This window comes from Diadema setosum, chromosome 6 (genome assembly GCF_964275005.1).
Source record: "Diadema setosum chromosome 6, eeDiaSeto1, whole genome shotgun sequence".
Classification (NCBI taxonomy): Eukaryota; Metazoa; Echinodermata; class Echinoidea; order Diadematoida; family Diadematidae; genus Diadema; species Diadema setosum.
In genome coordinates this window covers 26,022,838-26,049,254 of record NC_092690.1, presented here as the reverse complement: position 1 = coordinate 26,049,254, position 26,417 = coordinate 26,022,838, and the positions used below count along the sequence as shown (strand labels likewise).

The 26,417-nt window shown below is 37.6% G+C and overlaps 1 protein-coding gene across 1 annotated transcript in view; it reads left to right on the top strand.

Annotated features, from left to right (window-relative positions):
• The first annotated feature begins 2,109 nt into the window (after positions 1-2,109).
• Positions 2,110-26,417, top strand: part of LOC140230046 (serine/threonine-protein kinase SIK3-like) — a 120,641-nt gene continuing 96,333 nt past the window's right edge. The window contains 1 exon segment of the mRNA XM_072310253.1: positions 2,110-2,292. Within this exon segment, the coding sequence (XP_072166354.1) occupies positions 2,125-2,292 (168 nt within the window). The 5' untranslated portion in view covers positions 2,110-2,124.

The following is a 26,417-nucleotide window of genomic DNA, read 5'->3' as shown; positions in this document are numbered from 1 at the left end:
TTCGACCTCGACTTCTTCTTATTTACACGGGATATAACTGTCACTGGGAGGGGTGGGTGGGATGCTGACAAGAGGTGGCGCTCTTGTGATTTATCAACACTGCTTTCTACACGACAGTGTCACGTTAGGGACTTATTGACATACTCAAAAACAAATTGCACCAAACTACAATTATTATTGCAAATAACCAAACAGAAGGAGGAAAAACACATTTTATTGGACACTGTCGTTCTGTCAACAAGAAATCACAAGTTTTAGTGCAATCTCAGGGAGAACAGTCAATACTGCTCCAGATCATGACACCTCTATGATTATTATGTTGTGTTGTGTGCATGTGAAATTTCAGGCGGTGCAATGGTCATAAAAGTTTTGTTGCCCCCCACCCCGGTATAAAAACCCAAACTAACTGTAAACGAACTTGCATACAAAATATTGATGAAATATTAGATATGACAAAATCATCTCATTCAATCATGACAAAAAATACCATCATCAATTTTAATTGGGTAGCAACTGCATACCCTGACTGAAACACCATCACGGCATCTTAAGTCATTCATTTTGTCGCCTTGAGAGAACAAAAATTCAACGTGAAAAAAACAAACAAACAACAACAACATAAGCACACTCTGAATTATTGACTTAGAGCAGAGAAAGAGAGGAATAACAGACAATAACAAAAGTAATCAGGAAAAATTATCAAACAATAGGAAATATAAGTTTTGCAAGTATAGGTATATAGGCCTAGGTTAGCTGTGGATTTTGTTATAGGGTGAGTACCTCTTCAAAATACGCCTCATTTTGGAGGCTGGACACTCCTCCCTACCCCCTACATTAAGATGCCTCGGACTTGATCAGTTCAAAGTTGGCTCATAGTCAGGAATATACGTGATGAAACCGCTGTAAACTAAACGGTTTATTTAGGACATGTGGAAGGAGTTTATACAGCAGAACCAAGGAGGTACTCGCCTAGTACCTCCTTGGCAGAACTACCAAAAGCAATATTAAACCACACTAAAAGGTCTTATTGCATATTTCATAAGGTTTGCACTAAGACGTGTTGATTTAGAGATACTTACATGAAAACAGGAATGACTTTTCGAGACTTTCCATTGAGTATTTTTTAGTTGTTGTTTTTTTTACTGTTTATTTCATAAAATGCACATGCATGTGATCTCTCTACATTATATAGAATCATCTATACTAAAAGGTCATCTCCATTCTTGAAAATGAAGCAACTTCTGGTCGTTTTCTTGGTGTCTAATTTATTTCGACGTCTTCTCAGTCGCGCAGACGTCTCCGCGACGTCTCTGCGTCGTCGCAAGTATTTTAGGTCGCCATCGGGTCTAGTGATGTCTCCGCAAGGTCAAATGAGAAGTCTCGTGTGACGTCGCACAGACGTCGCGGATACGTCGAGGAGACATCTCCGCAACCAGCGCGACTCGTGTCTCCAAGCCAAAGAGATATCCCCTTCTAGAATAGGAAAAAATCAGTCAAGAATTTTATGCTATGTCCACGAGGAATGTTCACGTACATCTTAATTTCGCGAATTTTGCGAGCGGCAACATTCGCGGAATTAAAATGCACGCGAAAGTTCTTGCCTACACAATATGCATTGGATGCCAGTGGCAAATCGCGAAAATTTCATGTTGCGAGAAAGGCCGCCGGCTCCAATTCGCGAAATTTTCATGCCGCGAATATATCGTGTTTTACAGATACAGCCAGTATTTTATTTCAATGTAGGCATATAGTGAGTACTTGTTATCTGTCAAGAAGCAATTTGATACATTGACCTCCAAAGTTGAATGTCTTCCCAATATTGTTGTACCTCTAGAACAGATGCAACTCGTTTTCGTTTGACTTTGAACAAACGTGACGTCACGTCTATTCCCCATAGGAATTGTGGCTTCCTAATGTTTTATTTTGTTTTGATTTTCTGCATGCAAGATTCACAGTGCTGTAAGTCGCTGACATGTAGACTTTCAGAAACAGAGAGAAGAGAAGTAGAGAGAGGGAGAGAGACGGGGAATAAGTTCGTGATTTTATTTTTCATACAATGTCTTGGTTCCGATACATTGCAATCGCGATCACTTCAGTACTAGGATCGCTGAGACTTGGAGTAAAATGGCGTCCGTCCGACAGCCGCCGAATGGCGGTGGGGGACACGGAATATCAAGCATATCTCGACCACGAGGACAAATACGAGTTGGACAATACGAAATCGAAAAAGCCATTGGGAAAGGGAACTTTGCTGTGGTGAAATTGGCGACCCATGTACCCACCAGAACGAAGGTAAAAATGACGATATTGGTCCAGTAGAGATTGTTTTTTCCTGTCATGACTAGCGTGCAGCTGTTCACTATCAGGTCCGTGTGGTAGCGAGTGGTAGGGGCCGATGCGAACGCACGGCCAGTGCAAGCGGGCGGAATGTTGTTGCAGTTCTGATGGTCTGTACGTCGTCAGTGTCAGCCCCTAGGGGTGGAATAGCAATTTAACGTAGACTCTCATAGGAACAGCACACACGAGGAGTGAATGGAACCACAATATAGTGGATATATTTTTGCTTACTCCCAAAAATATTGTCAATTCAGGCGGAATGTTTAGTGATTATGCTTTCTATAGAAATATTGCAAGACACTACTTTGAGGAACCAAATGAAATCGGTAATCGTGTAGAAATGCACACCTACCGTTCGCTTCGCTGTTTGTCAATCAAATTTTGTGCAGCTATTGGAGATGCTAAATTGAACGATATCAGAGAGTTTTCATGGAATTAGAAAGCCGAAAAGGTAAGAAAAATGAGAAATCGGAGTTGAAAAGTACGTCGGTCGCGACCATAGTCTCCGACGTATTAAACTAGTGGCTGCACCGATTTCGCAGAGAACGATGTCAACGATTATAATCGATTCTGGTAGTCTCTAATTAGCCGCTTACTAACAATATCGAACTCGACTCGTGCAATACGTGTAGCCCCAAGGCCCTACTTTCTTTTTCGTATTTTTTTTTTTCTTATTGTTAGCTCACCCGAGTCGAAGCAGGGAGGCGTGGGACCACCTCCCTGGTCGAAGGCTCAAGTGAGCTATTGTGATAGTTCTTTGTTTTCATTGCCACTATCATGATTACCACTATTCAAATTATTGGTACGATTATTCATACCAGGATTAAGACATCGATCCTTTCTTTAAAAATTGTGGCAAGTATTGATTTTATCATGAAAAAAGTTGATAATAATTTAGTTTAAATTATTTAATTTGAATAGTATTGAAGGGAATAGAATGTGGTTGAAGGAAAAGTGGAAGAAAAAGGTTGGGCTATTAGGGAGAGAGAAAGAGAGAGAAAAGAAGATGAGAAGGAAGTTGAATTCAAAGGGAATTTGTTTCTAGTAATTTTCATCATTCATAGGCCTAATTTAATAAATTAATGAGAATAGTATTACAAAAAGTGTATGTTATACAATCATGTATTACTATTCTGGACTTCTCATAAAGTGCTCATTTTACCTAAAAAGAAACAGAATATTGAAATTGAAATGGTAATATGTTTTTGATTGATAAGTTCAACTTACAGTAGAAAGTAATTGTTTTTATGATAGTATTTATTTTTCCATTTCATTTTTTATTATGTATACAAAAACAGCAACCCAGTATTTGCTTTTGTTTTGTCGAAATCCATTTTATTGTGCAATATTCATGATGGATAATTCCCATTTTTTCATATATCTTTTACTGTTTTGTACACATATTATCCGTCCATCATTTAGTCAGCGAAAAATGTTGACAGATATACAGTCACATGCAGGAGAAAATTAACTGAAACGATAAAAAAAAAGACGCATCAAGATCACTTTCTTTTTTCCACATTATACTGTCGAGCCGACGTAATTATTGTGGTTAAACACCAAACAAGCGGCTGTATTACAGACTACAACGATCGATTATTCTCGTTATATCGCTCTTTCACATAATCGATCATCCATCATGCTACGCTGAGACAGTCGTCGATCGGCATACTTTCGAGTCAAAATTAGCTACTTTTCTTCTGTAATTGACTATGAAATTTCATGAAACCGTCGATCGGCGTACTTTCGAGTCAAAATTAGCTACTTTTCTTCTGTAATTGACTATGAAATTTCATGAAACCGTCAGTTTGACATTTCTGATAGCTACAAGAAGTTTTCATTGACAAATTAAGGAAGGAAATGGTAGGTGTGCATGGTGTGCATTTCTACATGATTACCATGAAATCAACAGGGCTAATGTAATACACGTACGTAGACATTGTGGAGACTGGTGATACCCGCATTTGTCATTGCAACACTCAAGATTATGAATGAACTTGTCTGTGTCTGTACTACGTGGTGATATGGAGAGTATGGACGATGGAATAGTTCACAACAGAGTACTGACAGTAACTGTATGAATCTTATCACATTATTATCATTTAATTTTTTAATAGGGCTATAGAGGGTTATTATGATAGAACCTAACTTGTTTTGAATGCACAACCCAGTAACATACAATACTGTAAGTGTAAAACAAGGAATGTTTGAGTGCATTGTAATTTTGAAAATTTCGCGAGAGCCAAGATTCGCAAAATTAAAATGCAAACGAAGGCTTTTGTCTACACTATTGGCCTACATACACGTACATGTGTGCATTGAATGCCAGAGGCACTTCGCAAAAATTTCATGCCATGTGGCATGAAAAAGGCAGTCAGCTCCAATTCGCGAAAATTTCATGCTGCTAATCATGTCTTACAGTATACCATTGGCCTTGCTTATGATGTCTGTTTCTAATTCTACATTGTGGTTTTGTATGATGTCTAGCAGTGGTACTGTATGTTGAGTGGCTGGAAATTGTGTGTGTTTTTTTTTTTTTTTTTTGTGTGTGTGTGTGTGTGTCTAATGTACATTACATGTAGTTCTACTCCTGTATAGAATATCTCTCTGCACTGGGATGGTGATGGGTTGTTACAGTACATATCATAGAAGTTTATGCTGTATCCATACTACTGCATTAGGGCAATTCCACGCCAAAGTGGACATGACATCTAAAATTTCAAATTCATATTTCCCACGCAATTTTGGTATCAAATGAAAGCTTAAAGTGTGAATTTTATTGATTTGAGTAAAAATGTTTAGTATTATAACATATTCGGGGTCAATTTTTCAATTGTTTAACTAACCTTATTAATTTTCAAAAATGCATAAATTATAATACAAATGTAGCATGGCCTGTATTCAATATTTGAGAAATAAATGTAATGAATTGTTATATTTAGAACTTAGTAATTATGAAAGAAACAGTTCATTTAATATTTTTACGGTTTCCATGATTTGTAACGCTTCAGTGACTTCCTAAAGGTGACCTTGTATTTTGTCCTTCCGTTACCACAAAAAGAGGTCTTTTTAATATTTTATGAAAAATAGTAATATAAAAACCATAAAATTTTCAGTGTAAAGCAAGTTTAGGTAGGCCTATAACTTGGCACCCATCCATCCACGAAACCCCTCCTCTTTGAATAATTATAAATAAATTAAAAATGTCCTTCCGTTACCGAAGCTGGTAACGGAAGGACAAAGGTGTGGTAACTGAAGGACTTAGAGTCTGTTTTTAGCTATTTAATATCCCTAAGATGAGAACACAAATGTGTCAGAACCTACTCTAAGTACCCTTGACTAAATTCAAATAACAAATGAAGCCACACCTCTTTCCTGAATGCAAGTCGACCCAAAATTGGCTCAATTTTGTAATTTTGTGTACAAACCCTATGGGAAATAGTGCTCTTTCATAAAACTCATAAAAATCTGATAATTTTTTTTCTTTCGATCACTTTGATTACTTGACTTTCGCTTAACTATGTTTAAAAAGTGGTCTGCAACAATTTTCTTTGGAAAAAAACCACTTAAACAACAAAAGGGAAAAAACAAAGAAATACAAAAGAAATTCAAGAAACAATAAAAAATAAAAGAATTGAGATTGATTTTGCAATTTTTTATCACTACATTTGTTTAATACCTCAAAATGAAGATCCACACCAAGAAATGTCCATAAATTGCTTCACATTAGTATTCTATGGGCTAAAATGTAATTTATTGAATAAATTTGCATAATCAATTCATATGATTAGGAATTAGCAGTATTTTGAACAATCTAACTATGGTCTCGTGTAGATTACTCTCCAGGGTGATGTGTGCAGATTTTAATCATGATTTATTTACGGGGGATTAAGCAAAAGAAAGAAAAAATATCACATTGGACTACAAGGATTAACATTAAAGTTGGAAATAACATCCTTCACTGTATGCACACGAAGCTCTTTGTCCTTCCGTTACCACACATTTAATGAAAACATTGTGCTGTAATTAAAAAACCAGGTGACATGTTTCAAAGTTGAATACATAAAAGTAAAGCTAAAACTATTCGGATCAAACTGTATACCTGCCACATATGAAAAAAATTATTAACCTTAGAGAGGTTTAATAAAAACTAACCATAACCCATCTTCCCCATACACTTTACACAGACGATCTGCATGTCCTTCCGTTACCGTCCTTCCGTTACCACACACACATGGACATTATGTGGTGTAATTAAAAAATAAATAAACATATTTGAAAGTCAAATATATTCCATTATAGCTAAAACTATGGCAATTAAACTGTATACCAACAAATTAAAATAGCTCCATAAACTTCACAGAGTTTTGATAAAAACTAATTTGCCTGAAAACCCATGTCCATTTTGATGTCCTTCCGTTACCGACCTCATTAATATGCATATTTCATTACTCTTTAGCAGGTATGACAAAAATTTTGGTGGAAATTATAGTCTTTGGCTCTGGTAATACATCTCTGTAGTTTGAAATGCTGTATCCATCAAACTTTTCTTAGAGTACTTTTTTAAACTGTGAAAATTCTGTCTGAATGTCCTTCCGTTACCGTGGAATTGCCCATTAGCTGAACCAAATTGTGTTAATTACAGTAGGGTCCTCCAGTATAGATGTGGTTGTAAAACATACTTTATAGGCATCAGTATACAATATGTAGGCCTACATTGTACATCTCTAGCAATAGGTACCGGTTCAGCTGCATTTTTCAAACACATTGTTTCTAAGTGTATGTACAACATGCAGTAGAGTAATCAACCCAGTTTGTGGCAGGGTGCCTATTTCTGGCAGGGGTACTTTCATTCATCAATAAAACAGCTAATGAACATCATGTGTGCAAATAGTCCCACTTTAGAACACAAGCAGGAGTTACTCGCAAGTGTTATGGGAAGTGACACCTGATTGGGCCTTTCCATCGATGAATGAAATGGCCCCTGCAGCAAATAGGCACCCTGTAAAAAGCCTTTTGTTATACATGTACATGTAACACTTCATATTTTTCTTCTTTCACATTAGGATATCATACAATTGACAAATTATGTACTTGTCTGCAGTGTGTGTGAGTGAGTGGGTTTTAGTGTACAGTGTAAGTATAGTGTAATTAATGTGTATGTGTGTACATGTACAGTGTATTTGTGTGTGAAATTTCACATATTGATGTTGTATAGTACATGAGCCAATATATTGATTTCTTTAGAGTGAGATTTATACTACTGCATTCATGCAGAATCTTCATTTGCATAAATTGTAAGTAATGTATTCTACGTGTACCATTGGGGATTACAGTACATACAAGAAGCTGTAGTTTGTAGTCTGCATAAAGATTGATAATGCATACATTTATTATCTCAAAACAAGCAAGCAAAACAAGAAGAAGAAGAAAAAGAAAATAAAACACAACGAACCAAAACAGGAGACATGTGGTGTTTTGAGCCATGCACACGTGTGTATAGTATAAAGTGTGTAACAGGACCTCTAGCCTCCATGACATTGTAGTCATACAGATTGTATTTTGATATTGGATCTGTTTCCTTGTGTTGTTGTGCATGCTGTGTGTGCAAGCATACAATCTGTACATATTGTACTCAGCAGTTTACATGCACTGTGACTTCAAGTAGTGAGTCAGTGCATGACTTTGACTGTGTAACTTGTGACTCTTTTAGAAGATTTACAGTCCCTTTCTCCTACCCACTAATCCCACCTCCAGCATTGTGAGTAATATTTCATAATTTGTTGTGATTGTATAGAGCACAAGGCCATGGTGGTGATATATGACTGTGAAGTAAATCAAGAATCATTTTCTGTCAAAAAAAAAAAAAAATGTTTGGTACTTTGTTCGAATATTACAAGTCTTTAAGGAAGAGTAGGAAGTGTCTAGTTCTGTAAATCAAGACTTGAAAAATGCTTATTATTCCAAAAGAAAAGAGGAAAGAGTGTCATCAAAAGAAGAAGACGTTGAAGAAGGAAAACTGCTTTGGAAACAACTGCGGTGACTCTGTGTGAACAACAGAACTGCTCCTTAAATTGATTTTTCTTCAGACACAACTTCAGACAGTTTTTCAGACAAGAATGATACTTTGTGTAGATTTCTGGTTTTTAATACAGCAGTATTAAAATTCATGTGAGCTACAGTTGTACTTTCACAATGTATAAAGTACAACTACTGCAAATGTCTACTCATTGTGGAAGGTGACAAGTCTTTTTTTTTTTTTTTTAAATAGCATTATTTTACACAGTCTCCATTACTGGTACAAGTTATCATCTTGTGGACCACTGTTTAGAAACTCACAAGACACAACTTTTTCCATATAGCAGTCACATGATTACTCTCAGTATGACTAAAGTCATAACAACTACAGTAGCAATAACAAAAAGAACAGTATGTACAGTGTAACATAACATACACAAACACATTAGCCTGTACATTGTACACATTCATATTTGGCTCATCATGTGGCCATGATGACCACTTTTATGATTGTTGATAGTAAAACATTGTATTTAATCAGAAAGTAATTGTCACAGGTTGTATTCTTTGCTGGAAGTGACTTCTGGAGCAATCCCAACATCTGTTCGTCACCAGGGTGTTTAGAAGTGGTCCCGCCTTAAAGTTACTGGATCCCATGGAAGACCAGCTACAATTGTATTGCAGCTGAATACTGGCTATCCAGCCATCTTCTGAGATGGAATTAAAACAAACAAACAAACAAACAAACAAACAAACAAACAAACAAACAAACAAACAAACAAACCCTCTGTTCTTTTTGTGAATGTGTACTGGTCTTGCTTAGAAATTTTGTACACATTGGTTTGGTAACATCATCTTCAGGTAACCTCACTTATTTTTTTTTTCAGTAAAATACATTAGTACATGTTGTGAAAAATTCCAAACAATTCTTTAGATGATTGCCTCTTTGAAATTAGATTCAGAATTGTTGTATATCAGGCTGGATCAGCTACAATGTATTAACAAGTAACATTTTATGTCATGAAGTTTACATACGTACATTGTATCTCTCTCGTACAGAAGTGGAGAATGTTGCTCATTGTAAGCTGATGGTACAGAAGGATAATGATGTCCTTGTATTATTAGTGTTCAAGTACGGAGTAGTTTCAAAACAACAACAATGTTCGTGACTCCATTGTGCCATCGCTGCATTGGACCCAAAGTTGAACGAGGTGCTCGTAAAACAGTCCCCCTACTATAAACATGAATGAGATCGTAACCATTCCCTTTACTGATACTGCATTAAATGTACTGTGTATGGCTATAAGCCTGCTATTTGATAAGGTGGGCCCCTTACTTTATGATTGACCCAGATTCTTGACAGCACTACCCTCACATTGTGCACACAGTTAAACATGAATAGTCATATGCCGCTCACCGCTGAAGGTGTGTGGGACCACTCTATCTGGGTGAGATGAGTTGGACAGCTGGTGACTGCATCTGAACTCATGCCCTCAGACTGCACTCTTTTGAGTTTAGTGCTCCAGATTTCCTTGATGACCATGTATTAGAAGACAGAGAAATGATGATGGTATGAAGTATAGAATTTGTTTTATGTACAGATGTATGGACCTGTACATTATATTCAGTGTTTATGAACACCATCATTCTCAAGATGTACAGGTGTATAAAGGTACAACTCTGTAGATCCTCTTTATATGGCTTGTTTGCCAGGTCATTGTACTTTGTAATTTATATGAAAGAAAGTTTTAGACATACAATACACTAGTGTACACTTGTACATACTGCTGCTGGTATGTAGATGCTCATGATGCAAGTGCAGGAATTTATGTGATAATGTAGAGATGGTGTATAAAGGACTAAGACCCCATTTAAAGTACGGGGCTCGGCCGCGGCTCGGCCGTGGCCAAGCCCGCCTTCATTTCAGTGTAAACGCGCAAAAGGCCAAATGCGGGGCCAAAATTGGCCGCGCATGTGGCCACGATCTGGAGGTGGTCTTGGCCTTTTCTCAGTGTGAATGCAAACTGGGCCAAAAACAGATTGGAGAGCTGCAACGTGTTATGTACTGTGTACAGTGCATCTGAAATATTTGTGATGCATTCACCCAACCATGTCAGTTTTAAGGAGCTAAGCTAGACAATGCACAATGTGTAAAGCTCTGATTGATTTACCTCTTATGTAATTGATTCCAATGGGGTAGGATGGAGGGGGTTACAAATATTTCAGTAGCAATTCCAGTACTGGCAAATACATGGACAGTGTGTACTGTACATACAGTACAACTCGTGTACGTGTGTACAATGTAATATATATTGTACATACATGTAGCCTAAGCTGACCAAACTTGTTTGTAACACTGCAACTTTGATAAGGAGTTGTTGAGATTGTACTCAACTCATAATTTGATCATGTAAGCCTTTGCGTAAGTTCTTATCGAGGTAAAGGTCAGTCCTTGTGAAATTTGTAGCTTTAGCAGAGTTATGGTCGAGAGGACCTCATCAAAAACTCACTGTGGATCTCTTGAAACAGATTATTAATAAAGTTTAAGTTAAAAATCCTTTGCTTGCAGGAGCTTTAATGTTAGAATTCAGTTTCTTATGTACAAATTGTAAAGACAATACAGCAATCAAGTCATTTTTGTATTTGGAGAGTTGTTGGTACAACTGTATATTTGTATTTAAATGTACAATGTAGTATTCTGCTATTAAAAGGAATGTGGAGATCCATTTATTGGTGCAGTTAATGCATAAATTTCTCTTTCTTTTGTAGTTTTAGTGGCTCATTGTATAATGGGATATTTCATACATGTACATGTACATGTTTATGAACAATATGCTTCTTGCAATTCTGTGGCATATACTTTTAAGGTACTGGTCACATCTGTACATTGTGGCTAGAACTCGGGTCTACTGTGACATCAGTTATTGGGTCAAATAATCCTTGGGCAAGCTTTGTGGTTGCATTGGAAACAACCTGCTTGAGTGAGGTAGACACAAAGCAAGAATATAAACAGTGTACATGTATGTGGAATACTGATTATTCTAGTGGTATGCTAGATACAATGTATTATACATCACACTAGGTTTGCTGTCTATTTTACTGCATGATGGTGTGTGTTAAAACTTAACCTCTAGGATGTTTGCTATGTATTGAGACCCAGAGCATAGTCAAAGAATTCCTTGTGAGGTGAGTCCATGTATGTAAACTTGCCTCTAATAGTCTTTATTAAGGTGAAATTACAAAATACTTTTTTGAAAGACAAAGTGATTATGATAGCAAGAGCTGGTTTTCAGTGAATGTAAAGTGTCTTTCTGCATTGCAATTTATGAAGTTGACAGAAACACAACATAAAAAGTATACACTGTAGTTCATAGTTCTTTGTTTTTTTTTTATAGATTAAATACACATTGTATATTAAATGTACTAGTAGTTATTGTGATGTGGTGGTGTGATGTTCACTGCTTTCTCTTCTTCTGCACTTTGCGGGTCACTGCATTGTAAATCAGTTTCTAGCATGTCTACAAAGACAAAATACAAAGTAAACTGTACATTGATCAGAACTGGATATTGGAATTTGATAATCTTTTGTGTTTCCTTTCTCCTTGTGTAGGATGTCTAGAAATTGTGCAAACTTTATAAGGATCTACAGTGTGTACTGTCCTTCGGTGATAAAGTAATTCTTGGTTTCAAAGAGGCATTGCAAACCATCAGTGTACATGTACATGTATGTGTACTGTACTGTACTGTACAAGTGTACAAGTGTATGTCCTGTAGAGATATGCCTGATTGGTGTTTTTGTATGGTGCCGTTGTGTGTTTATTTGGTTATGATGCATTTTATGAGCGCATTTTTTTCTTTTTTTCCCCTCATTCTAGAATTTAGATTTTTTTTTTTCCACCAGAAACTTGGAAACACTGGACACTGTTAAAGCTCAACTTCCAAGCATCTGCCAATACAAAAGTATTTAAAAAAATGTTCTCACACTTTCAAAAAGTGGCAGTGAAATTGAAAGCACAGATACATTGTACATTATGCACAAACCAACCTTATGGTGTGTCATATAGTACATTACACATCTTTCTTTGAAGGTGTAGGGCCAACATAATGCTCTACAAAGTGTATATTTTTTTTTTGGTCATGTGTATAAATGCCATTGTAATACACAGCTGCAGGACAGGTACATGTACACAGGTAGTGAATACACACACACATAATCCCTACATGTTTAATGATACATATTACGTTCATCAGTTGATAGTGTTGGTAGGGGATGATGCTATAAACCTACTTGTAACTGCACATCTACACTGTCTGCACATCCATTGTGTGGGACTTTGTCTGGGAAGACACCAGGGTCCTACCAGGGAGTTCCAACGAAGTGCCTCCCACAATCTCGGAGACGTCTAGCCTTGCGAGTGCTTGATGATATCAAGACGGCTGGCTGGAAAATGCTAGTATTCAGTACATTGTATATTGTAAATAAGGAACAAAGAGTGAAGTGATGCATGGCGTAATAGCGTCTAGGAATAATGTGCCAAAGAATGAATACTAGATTATACCAGGGAGGTGGAAGAAAGATGGAGATGGCACTCTGAGAGCTTCCCTCAGAGAAAAAATCAAGTGGTCTTACACCGATTAACGTCTTGAAATCCAACCCTCATTCTGTGATAAATATGTCAAAATCTGGCCTTATCGGTCCACCCATCACCCTCCGGCGCACTAGAGTGACGCAACATGATCTCCTTTCCAGGCCTTCCATAAACACACGCTCGTAAAAATCGGGCTTTGAAGCGATGCGTGGCACCGACAATATGACGTCATATTCAAAATTTTGGCAGTCTATTACATTCAGTGAAAGACGTCCCCCTTCGAAAGCTACAACTTATGGCTCAAGAATTGGGTAGCGTGGTATGTCTATACCTTTCGCTGGTTCAGCAGACTGTGCTGAGGAGATTGCCGTTTGAACCAGCGAAATCGGTACACAAACAACGGAGTTACTGAGCAGTAAGTTTTGTGCGCTAGAGATGTCATCATATTGTTTCTGTATCGATTATGAGAAATCCCGCACATTTCCGCAATTTTTTTATAGTTAGAGAGGTAGGCCTGACCTTGATCTTCAAAATGATATAAGTTACATGAGCGTGTTCGGGCGTGTTTTCAAACAGTTCGAGTGTAAAAGTAGTGCTTCATAGAGACCGAGGCGGTTTTTTTTTCGTCTGCACCCGAGCGAGCTGGGGCTTTTCAGCGTACTTGTCGGGTTGTTGTAGGGCCGCCGCGTAGGCGTCGGGACAGCGTTCGTTGCCGTTGTTTCGGTGAATTTGAGTTACTAGTAAATACATATTGGAATGGAAAGTTGAGTGTTAAAAAGTGTAAATTAGACATATCAGCCTTGATTATAATAATTTTCCGTAGAGAATTAAAGATGATATCTATAAAAGCCTAGATGTATGATGCTGTAAGTATATTTTAGGGGGAAAAACAGAGCTTAGTATACAGTGTTTCGCCTCACTCTCCCTCGATCATTCATCGGTAAATACCGGTAATCGGCTTGACTCTACCCCATGCTAACGTTATAAAAAATTTAATTAAAAAGTAGTAGAGTACCCCTCTGGAGCTAGTAGAATCTAACGTTTAACAGTGGTTAGATTCTAGTTTGTGAAATACTAGAGTCTACTAGCTAGGACTAACGTTAGGTTAACTACACGTAGCCGCGACAAAACGCGGCTACACCTCTATTCCTTCGCAGACGTTGTCATTTTTCAGTGTGGTTGTGCGACTCCTTCATGAATATCTTTATTAATCGTGGAAAACTAAAATACAAGGAATTATCGTAATCTATGATAATCATTCAATAATCGGTATGCGATTTTTTCTTTAATTACGTCAAAAACTCACCGAAATCTGTGGCTGAAATCAGGTCTGTAAACGTCCTTATTGCTTCACTCCTCATCTGCGTGTTATTTGAATGGCATTCACTCTCGTATACTACAACGTACAACGTAGGTAGTCGGAGAGCTAGAGGGCGCCTCTCCGACTACCTACGTTGTACGTTGTAGCATACGAGAGTGAATGCCATTCATAATAACACGCAGATGAGGAGTGAAGCAATAAGGACGTTTACAGACCTGATTTCAGCCACAGATTTCGGTGAGTTTTTGACGTAATTAAACAAAAAATCGCATATCGGTTATTGAACGATTATCATAGATTACGATAATTCCTTGTATTTTAGTTTTCCACGATTAATAAAGATATTCATGAAGGAGTCGCACAACCACACTGAAAAATGACAACGTCTGCGAAGGAATAGAGGTGTAGCCGCGTTTTGTCGCGGCTACGTGTAGTTAACGTTAGGTATGCTTTTGCCAGGCAGCGTACCTGAGGTGACGCTGCGCTATTAAACCAGGGAGGTCTTTCTTCCACCTCCCTGATTAAACAGTGTCCTGAGCCTTGCCCTTGCCTTGGCCTCCAATTTCCAAGTACAACTAACTTTCTGAGTTTCAGTTTCAATTGCAAATCAAATTTCGTTAAGTTGCTGTGTCAATGTGATTTTGAATTTGCTAAAAGCAATTCCTCCTCAACAAACTCGTCTCCGTCAAAATCACGATCGCCAGAACCACCACCACTGCTTACACCACTGCTTTACAGAATACACTCTATGAGTATGAGTTCTGTGCTTACACCATAGGACGCCATTTTATTCCCCGACCACAATGCATTTCGCGTCGTGATTTCCGCCACAAGATTTACGACTTGCAGTGCGCCGAGCGTGAGTAATGGGATTACGGGAGGGGGAAAAAAACGCTGTCGGGGCCACGCATGACTTCAAAGGAAACTCAGAAGAGCACACTCCATCTTTCTTCCACCTCCCTGATTATACAGTAGAGCAATAGTGCGAATTGGGGGGGGGGGGGGGAGTAAGAAAGATGGGGAAAAAAACCTAACATTTATAAAAGTTGTACACTGTATTGTGTCTGTACAGTAGTATACTGCAACTCTCAGTAGAACAGCTGTCAAAATGTTGTGAGGATTAAGTTATATTACATTGTACACGTAAATACCAAAGTTGATCAAGTTGTAGGTTTTGTACACTACTAACTTTGTTGTCATTATAACTAGCCATAACCCTGTCTGTTTTACGAGTTCTATTATAAAAAAAAATGCAAACACTGAAATGCTGTTAATATTCTAAACAATGCTTTCAAACTTTGTAAAGTATTGTTTTACTATATTTTATAATGCAATCTACTGTACACTGTATGGCCCGAATTCACGAAGGTGGTACAAATGAAACCATGATTTAAACCATGGACAAAAACCATGGAGCGCCAAGTGTCGCGCGGAATATTTCGTTACGACATTGGTCATTTCGTCGACAAAATGACCGTTCGTTAACAAAATTATCATTTCGTGGACGAAATGTTCATTTACTTACGAAACGTTGTCATTTCGTTACAAAATGATCATTTCATCGACGAAATGACTGATTTCGTAAAGAAATATTCCATGCGACACTTGCCGCTCTACGGTTTTTGTCCATGGTTTAAACCATGGTTTCATTTGTACCACCTTCGTGAATTCGGGCCAATGTGTCAAATGCCTTTGTTGTATGTTCAAATTGTACAGTATCCATTTGGACATTAAATTAAAAAATATAGTCCTTGTTGCTTTGTACATTTTATTATTTTACAAGTAGTTTAATACAGCCTGTGCATTTTGAGTCAATTATTGAGAAGCTATGCACAACATCAAATCACAGGCCAGTGGCAATGTATCATTGCTTTCATTTTAGTATTGTTTTTGTTTCAGTTGCTTTGCCCCAGACATTGATCAAGTGGCAGTATGAAACCATTAAAACATTCTTCACAGTTGCACTTGATATTAAAAAAAGAAAGTGTCTGTGTCAATGATCTGCACCAACCCCTCCGTCATGAATACAGAAAGCATGAGAGCCCAAAGGAGCATGAAAGAGAAGGTTTCAACATTGAGGTGAGAAACTCTGTATGTTTCTAGCGAAAAAGAAAGTACAAGTGATTGCAGTACCACACCATCAACTCTTGGTCTACTGCCGTAATATTTTTACTTGTAGGTCAGGATCACTTCACAAGGAAGAGGAAAAGATAATTGGAAACTCTTTCTGAATGCTGCAGGGTAATTAAAGCTACAGTTGTACATGTAAAACATGACGTACTTGGCAGGACCTTTATAATAACATTCTTCTTCCTCTATTTGGAATATGCTTGCTACAAGTACACCTGTAACTAGAGGTACAATGTACGTGTACACTTGTACATATTGGGAAGATCTACCAAGGAACTTGTCAGGCTGGTGCGATTTGCCAGGATATCTTGTTGTTTTGTAGTATTTTGAGATCAAAGAGTGAGAAATGATCCGAAATGATAAAAGTCTGTATGCTGACTTTTATTCCCGAAGCGCCCTCCCCCTCTTCTGTTGTTGGTTTGTAGAACGCTGCTAGTACACTACGTGATGATCGAATTATGTCCTGGCAGTAGTGTTGAATGGCACATACAGTATCACAAATTGTATGCAATTCATTCTCGCAAGCGATAGATACTGCTATGGCCTGATACAGGCATAATCAATGTCGAATATAAAACATTCCATAGCAACCATGATTGGGTAAGCTCTGTTACTGGAGTACAGGTTCCGTAAACCTTTTGTATTTGCGTTTTCATCATTACCCAATGATAATCGTGTTATCATGACATGCTTTCACACATTTCTGTAAGAGCAAAAATGCATAGTTCTGCAAGCACACAAGAACTACCGTTGGTATGTTTTGGCTTTAGAAGTCGAGTGCTTGCCTATTCAGTCATGTATAGTGTGATACATTATGTAGGCCTACACACATCCTTTTCATGTGTTGTTATTGCACCAGAAAACATGTATTGTTATACAAATGATGCACAGGATAGAGTGTGTTAGTGGAGGCGTAGCGCACTCTCGGGTATTTACAATGTAGTGCAACATGCACGAGGCGAAGCCTCGTGCATGTTTCACAATTGTAAATACCCTCGAGTGCGCTACGCCTCCACTAACGCCACAAAATAATCCTGTGCATCATTTGTTTTATAAAATGCGTCGAAAACTAACAACATTTTTCACGTACCTTTGTGGATCAAGATGTCCGAAGATGTTCGTCCCAAACACGTCGCACTCGGAAATCCCGCACATATAAGTACTGTACGTATATGTACGCCACACATGACATTGTTATGCACACAAGAAAGGCCAGCCGGCAGCCCGAACTAAAAGTGTTGTTTACAGGATTGACAGCGCGTATAGTAGCGGCGACGCACTTGTAACAACTGATTGAGTGCGCACTGCTAGTGCAAACATTGTGACGTCGGCCGTGGATCCGGATGTTAGTGAGAAATTAATACAAGCACACGTGACTCATTTCAGCGCTTCCAATTGGCTACATTCTTGGACCCATTTTATAATGTCCACTGACTTGATATGCTCATGCGTGAAGTTTCCCATTTTTTGTTTAAGTTCTCAAAGGTAATTTGAATGTGATATGACCTTAAAATGTTTGGAGATTAGTATTATTTTTTTCCCCCCAAACGCGGAAACATTGGAAATCTGATGTCTTTGATAGCTATGCTACACATGGTACTGGGACTAATGAATTGCTGTACATTTTACTTGAAATTTAAAGGTATTTCATCCCCAAAAGTTCCATCTTACTGTAATATTTTTTGACCTATTTCAGAAAAGTACAGTACTTACACTATTTTGTAGATAAGATACTGCCCATTTTGGTAATGCGAAAACCCTATTCAAACCTGTGCTACAAGTTGCATACCAATGTCTAATTCATTGTTATGTGTTTTGTTTCAATTCAATACATTGTACACAAAATTTGAAGTTACAATGTAAGGCCCTTTTAGTTTTTGTAATTTGTACATTGTGTGTGAGTGTGTGTTCATGTACATTTTGTATGTATGTGTGTGTGTGTGTGTGTGTGTGTGTGTGTGTGTGTGTCAGGGGGGGGGGGGGGTATGGTTCCTACCTAGAAAGCTGCTGAGCAGTGAGCATCTTTTTCCTACCTTTAATTTGTGAAATCTAAAGGCTGTTGTAGCTGTTGTTTACCAGTAGTAGACAATAGACAACCTGTTGCTGTTCAAGGTACAATGTACAAATGCCTGCGAAAGCGTGCCTTGTCCTGTTCCCGCAAAAAGACTTTGACATGTCTACTGCTGTACCTGGTAAATTCAAAGAAGACGAGTTAAACATGAATTACGCTTCAAAAGTGTGATTGTACACAAATGTGCCAATCATGTTTTGGGTTTCTGATTTTGATAGAATATTCAACTCTTTACCCACTATAAAAGTAAATGTTGTCTGTTCTGAGTTACGTTGCAATGAAACAAAACAGAAAAAAAAGGTTGAAAATTTAAAGAAGGAAATTTACTATTAAACTGTGTAGATTTCTGTGTAGACCACAGTACAGAAAATGATAAAATTTAGGACTATGAGGACATTTACTTTCAGTGTATTACACATGAGGAGATGGTGTTAAATTGAACTTTGAAGGTCCCTTTTCCAAATGTGACAAAATCTTTAGCATGGTGGAAGAATAATATCCAAACATCATGCATAAGATCTTTAATAATATGGCAATGTACCTTTAGATTTTTTCAAAGAGAAATAAAAAACTATAAAGCCCCTTTTTTTGAGAATAATGGTTGGAATTTATGATTTGGGTCCAAAAAAAAAAATCACCAGAAATCTGTAGTATTGTTTCCCCCTCCATCATAAAGTTTCCAGTTTTATCATTCTGAGGAAAGGTCTGAATTACCTACAATTGTACTTCAACAATATGACAGGTCCTGTCATATTGTAGTTTAAATACAAGTACGAATGTAAGTACTAGGTAATTCAGACCTTTCCACAGGAATCTACAATTTTCAGGGCTGCAAAAGGGACACATGAACTTTAACGGTGAAGCTGCTTGAGTCATCAAGAAGTTTGACCTATCAATCATGGATTAGGCAGAAAGATGCAGCACTACTGTGGATTAACTTGTGATTCATGCACAGTTGCATGGAGAAAGATCTTGTTGTGTGTTTGTTTGTTTGCTTTATATTTGACTATCACAGCAGAATATTGGATAGTGGTGAAATGTCTTGTGATGTCATCAGTATTACGAAGTTCACCATGTACAGTACACAGTGGTCTGCTGAACTCATTTGCAATACCTACAACAGTACAGAACAATTTCTTCTTCTGGTTTTACCCACATTCTTTTCCATTTTCAAGATTAAGAGACATTTCTATTATAAAGGAAAAAATTACAGTTGTACAAATGTATGTACTGGGAAACTTAATAATCTAAAACTGTGTATCAAACAGATAAAAAACAACAACATTTCGATAAGGTATTTGGATTTACATTGTATAAAGCACTTATTTACAATGTACATACTGTGTGCTCCTGAACTTATTATTGTTATGGTGTGGAGTATTATTGTTATTACAATCAGTCCCTCTTGGCTCTACTACTACCTAAATTTTCTTTGATATCAAGATGGATCAACCAAAAACAACAAAAGCAAACGAAAACAAACAAACGCAAAAACCAACAACAACTACCAAAGTTTATAAGCAATCAACCAACCAAACCAAAATCTGAAAAATTTATAAAAGATCATGTTTGTGCATTGACACACATCAAAGCAGATACAGAGCACTGTGTACTGTAGAACCAGGGCAAGCATTTTTCATGCTATTCAAAGTTTAAAGTAGGACAGCATGGTTTCCCATCATGTTCTTTTTTCTTTCAAATGTTGGTCCTTTACAACAGGTTTCTATTCCTACTACCACTTTCAGACACATTACATGTAATATTGTGTACATATTGTACATATAGCATGTTCACTACAGTATTGATGTGATTATGAAACTTCAATGCAAAGGTTTGCAGTGGGTCTCTCTCCCCACAACTTTGAATATGATGGGGAAAATATAAAATGTGATGTATTACGTGTGGGATGTAGAAGTGCATTGAACTGAGGTACATGTAGTTCATGTCTATTCATGCACTCTTAGCTATTAAGAACAGTCCCCCTTTCTCCATTCTCCCCTCCAAGCCCCCCCCCCCCCCCCCCCCAAAAAAAAAGGAAGAAGAAGAAGAAGAAGAAGAAGAAGAAGAAGAAGAAGAAGAGAGAATATTCTCTATTGTGTCTCATCGTGGTTGCCTTGACAACAGGAGTTGCAGAGTCCTACATTTGTGTGCTGTATGAAAAGTGTGTGTGACAACTTCATGCACTCTGGTACAATGTATGGCTTCAACCCTTCATACATAGTATTTGTAGAATTGTTCAAAGCTGACATGCACACACACACACACACACACACACACACACAGTCAAGTGCAGTCACCCATGTCACACAAATGAGTTTCAATACAAATGTAGGGTATCCTTTACAGTTTAATTGACAGTGCCATTTGACCCAGAAAGTGATTCTCCCCCCACCCCCTCCACCGCACCTTTACTTTACTTACATCACATAATGTATACTGTACACATTTGAAGGAGATTTGAATTGATCCCATTCATATTACATTTTGTAAGCAATAAAGCCATACAGTAAATTGTGCACACTGTGGTGAAGTCCTCATCCTAATAATGGATTGGTTGCAGTCATATAAAATGAAGGATTTAAAAGAGACTTAAATTTTAGGTTTCATGAGATGATATACAGTAGCCATGGGGAATTTGTAAAGAAATATGTAGAAGAAAACTTCATATCTCTTTCATTATATTTCAGCTTTTCCCACTTCTTTATATTACAGTTGAACCTCTCGTATCCGGACAAGTCGGGACCGGGGCTCATCCGGATAAGGGATTTGGCCGGATACGGGAGACTCAATGCTTTATACATATATACATACACATGTACTGATGTAGCCCATGTAGTACCACATGTAGTAATGTGTATACTGCAACCTTTTCATTGTTACACTCAGTAACAGACCCCAAAATAGAGGTGTATGTTAATGTTGGAAATAATATGTAATTCATGTGTGTTTGTGTAGGAGTTCTCAAGGAGTTGGGAATCCCCCTTTCCTCCCGTAATTATTAAAAAAAAAAAAAAAAAAATCACGGCGAGATTGCGTCTGTATAATAGAGAGATCCGGATAAAGGGAGGCCGGATAAGAGAGGTTCAACTGTACTTCTATCCTTCTCAAGTGCACATCGAACATTTTCCTTGATGGATTTGGCGCAATATAGATTTATCGACTGTAATTATAATTATGTTATCACTCTAATTATAATTGTAATTGTTATTATCATTATTATTATTAATTGATAACATTATTATCACATTACAGCACATGTACAGTGTTAATATGTACAATGTACAGTACTCAAGTATAAAGCAAGAAAGGACTTTTTTTTATTTCATTTTCTTTTTAAATAGTCTTCTCTACCAAATCCTTGGTAGGCATGGATAAAAACTCCCATTGTATGTATGTTGTTTCCCCTAAAACTCCTGAAATAGAAAGATGTACCCACACTTTAGAAAAAAATAACACATTTCATGGAAAAGATGATCTCCGGCTGCAGTCTATATGACTTATTTGTTGTTGGAAAAAATATCTGGATGGATTCCTGTTTCAGAAGTAGAGAAATGAAATCCATGGGAAACAAATGTGTTACAAAGAATGTTACTTTGCTTTAAAACTTCTGTGATACGCAAAGCAACTCAAGTTGGCTGTCGGCGCGGCTTTTCTACCGTAGTACATGTAGATGCCGGCGATGGCAGCTGTGTAATGTAGACTTTAACAGGACAGAGATGATGTCATTCAGGTATTACAAGCCTCGCTCGTCTCCTCCCCCCCCCCCCCCCCGACTCTAGAGATTGAGAAATCCAACGAAATTTGTCCTCCTTGTTTTCAGGCAAAGGGCAAATACATGTCAGCAGTTGTGAAGATGCTTTGAGAAGCAAGGCTTTAAAGGGATCGTATAGTTTTCGTTGAGACCTAATTTCAGGTTTCTAACATTTTTTTTTTTTTGTGTGTGTGAAATAATGAGAAACCTCTTATGAAATCTGAAAGAGCATGCAATTCCATGAGAAATTCAATGTTTATTTGATGAAAATTGGTTTTGAAATGGCTGAGATATCCAAAACAGAGCGATTCTAATAAAGTGTGGGACCCACCTTTTATTACAATCACTTTGTTTTACTTTGTTTTTGGATGTTTCAGTCATTCCCACCCCGATTTTCATCAAATAAACTTTGAATTGCTCTTAAAATGGTTTGCTCTGTACTATTTCATAAGTGTTTTCTTGGTATCTCGCAAAAAGTTAAAAGCCCAATTCTCACCTCCACCAATACTGTATCGTCCCTTTAACCATGATGGTGTTATGTGTTTTGATATAAAACTACTGTGTTGTATGTCCAGAGTCCTCACTGTTGTTGTTGTTGTTGTTGTGTTTTTTTTTTTTTTGGACAATTTTGCGGTCCCTGGGCCCATACAGCATTCATCTGATCAGCGTGCATAATTTTTCCAGAAGGAATTTATTCAGATCTCTGCCTAAAAGGTAGGAAGAGGTTGTACAGTGTGTGTATGGTGTGGTACTGAGAAGGTATTCGATGTACGCTGTATGTTGTGCCTCCTTTTCTAATAGTGGAGTAGTACATAGTATATGAAGAATGGAAACTGGCCTGCAATTGATTGCCAAACTTACACAGTTATTAGTAACATCTTCACAAAATATTAGATACAGTAACATGGGTGGAAGATTTCCTCAAACAGTTGCATGCTCTTAGAAAATTTAAACGTAAACTTGTAACTAATGCTGATCAAATGATTGATGATGTAATATTTCAAAAACCATCCTGTGCACAATACACTGCCCCATAGCCCACTACCTGTTGGTGGTCTGCTCAAATTCACATAATACAGTATTTACTGCAAAAACAAGCATAGGCCCTATATCAAATTTCATGCTGAGACACATTGTGTAAAAGAAATAATTATATGAATTATATGAGTATCAACACACATGAATAGATATTTGGGATTGTATATATTGTTTCTTTTTTCTTCTCCTACAAAGTATATCTCCTTAAGATGTGATGACAAACTTCAATACAACAGCAAATTTGAACTTTCCAAAGTGCTTGGACTTTATTTGATAAAAACCTCCTTGCACTGTAGTACTGTATAGCAATAATTTGTCAAGGTGGCAAGATACATGTATACAGTATCTTGTTTCTTCATTTCTGGATCATTAATACAAATGAACATTTTGATGGTTAGAAAGTTCTTAATTTTTGCTGTGATGTCAGTAAATATACACGGTGTATGGTACAGTGTACATTATGTGTGCATGTGGTGATAAAGTCAAGCATGAATGAGAATATTCAGTGTAGAGTATTTTGCCTTTAATGGCTTTATGTAAAATTTTCAGTACCCTGGATGAGTCTAAGGTAGGAAAAAAAAGAGAAAAAAAAGAGAGTGAGCTAGAGAGGGAGAGTGGGAGAGACACACACACAAACACACACACACACACACATGCAAAGAGGGAGAGAAAAAGATTGATAGAGGGAAGAAGAGACACAGCGAGAGAGAAAGATAAGGAGAAAGAAGAAGTAAGGAAAGAATCAAGCAACAACACTGGGCTGGGAGAGATAATATGAGAACTTTGTGCAGTACCTGCCAATGTGCCAAAATGCCCCTTGGAAACTGAGCAACATTCCAAGGGTGGGGGGGGGGGGGGAGGGGACTTTTTTGTATGCACCATGCTGTAGAGACATTGTGTTGGCCACGGATGCCAACGCAGCACTGCCGACTTCAGGAGTAATAACCTGCCAGACTGTAGCTAGACGTCCGCGATATCCAGCGAGTAAGCCGCGCCAAGCTCGTGACATTTCCTGGCTCTGTGCGGTTCAGCGGGAGATTCAGCTGTTCAGGAAAACATTTTAGACACAAAACGTGTGTGTGTGTGTTTGTGTGCATGTGTATGTGTGTAATGTTTGTATGCACATAGCAACGACTGTTATATTAAACCTATTTTACATACTGCCTCTGGAACCCATGCCATACACGTACAATCCAAACAATCCTACATTTAATTATATGTGGCTTTGCTTTACAGTCTGTACAGTGTATATCCTGAACCTTCCCCATTGTGCTCCAGGAAAAACTTTTTATTCACGTAAAAAGCAAAATTTTGATTAGACTGTGTGAAGTAGTTGTTTATCAGATAGTGGGAGGTATAAAATTTCATTTCTTTCCTGGAGATGTTACATGAAGGAGATTGTAATCACATTATACAATGTACAATGTGTATCAAGTAATTTGTAGACTGGTTTACAATGTTATGAAATTTAAAGCTGTCTTCCCATGTCTACAATGTATTTATAGAGACATGCCAACATGCAATATGGCAAAGACAAAAACATTATTTTATTAATGTTAGGTTTAGGAATATTGATGCTGATCTGTTAAACTGAAAGTAAACATCCCAATCTGTTCCCCTACCCCTACCCCCCCCCCCCAAAAAAAAAATAAATAAATAAATAAATGGAGAAGAAATAACAGGATTTCATTATTGATTACTCTTCAGCCATTGATATTTGTAGATGACATTCTGGATTTAAAGATAATGAAACAAAATAAAACAAAAACAAAAACAAAATGCTGATTTCTCTATACATGTTGTATTATTAAATGCACAATTTTGTATTTCACATGTTTCATTTCTAATCATGGGGTGACATGATTGAAGTCTCAGTCATTAATCGTGTGCTGTGTAATCCAGACTGCTACACATCCATGTCTCCACTAGCCTGGGGCTACATGTACTGTAGAAAATCCTCTGTCCAGCAAATTGTAATATGACATTAAATGGGCACTTGGCTGTTGAAAAGAATAGTGCAGGGCCCTCGCTTGAATATCCACATAAGGTTTAAAGGAACATTTTGTCTTTAAATGCCCTAGATAGTGAAAAAATGTTTGGGGAATGTACCGAGTAGTTTATAATGCATTGCAGAACTGTAGAAGCTGTTTAATATTTTGGTGAGAGTTCAATTTTCATGAATTTTGCGAATCACTGTTGGGTTGCAAAAATATCTGCATGAGAAAATTAGAGCTTTTGTGATACGAGGGTACAATATACTGTACATAAAACCCAGGCCTGATGAACTAAATCTATGGCAATAACATGTTATTAATACACTATGTGTGTTTAACCTATTGATGGACTGATTTTGCTACTATACTTATTTCCCATGTACACTGTAGATACTTGCCCGAGTATACTCAGGACTTGTCCTCAATGGGTCAAAGTGAAGATCATTATTATGTTTCAAGTACAATTGTATGTAATGTGCAGCTTTAGTTCTCACTCAAAACCAATCCTGTCAAAACTGTGTCATGATTTTCTGTATTTTGTATGATACATAAATGAGATTGCACACCCAAGAGAACTTTATTACCAGGTCAGGCAACCTTGCCGGGCAACTGAAACATTGCATGGGAACAAACATGGCTGTGGAAAGATGTATGAAATGTACAATGTGTTCATGTACATGTAGATCTGCATGTTGGAGGTGGTTTTGATTAATGCGCAAGTGCTAGCATTGGTATAGCATAGCAGGCCATAAACTTAGATGCCTCGTTTGTGCGTGGAGGCATTCAGAACTCGTCTGGCCCTGACACCGTCAGTGGAAGGGCTGCAGTACTTCATTCTGTCGGCAGTACGCATCAATTACAGCAGGCAGTCTGCGGCGTATTGAGTAACGCCCTAGCTGCTCTGCCCCTCCTGCTGCTGTAGTCTGTCGGGCGAAGCTTTCGTCTGCATTCTCCCCAAGTCTCGATATGATTTGCTTTCAGGCCACGTGTGAGAAATGCTCCTGGACCATTCAATGCACAAAGTTGGAAGGTTCCCCCCCCCCCCCCTCAATTTGTTCATACATGTATATGAAAATGTAATTTGTGGTAGCATTTCATCAAGAAAGTCAAGGTCTGTGGTGTGCCTGATGGTTTCACTCTCTCTAAAACTTGTTCCTCACTTGCAATC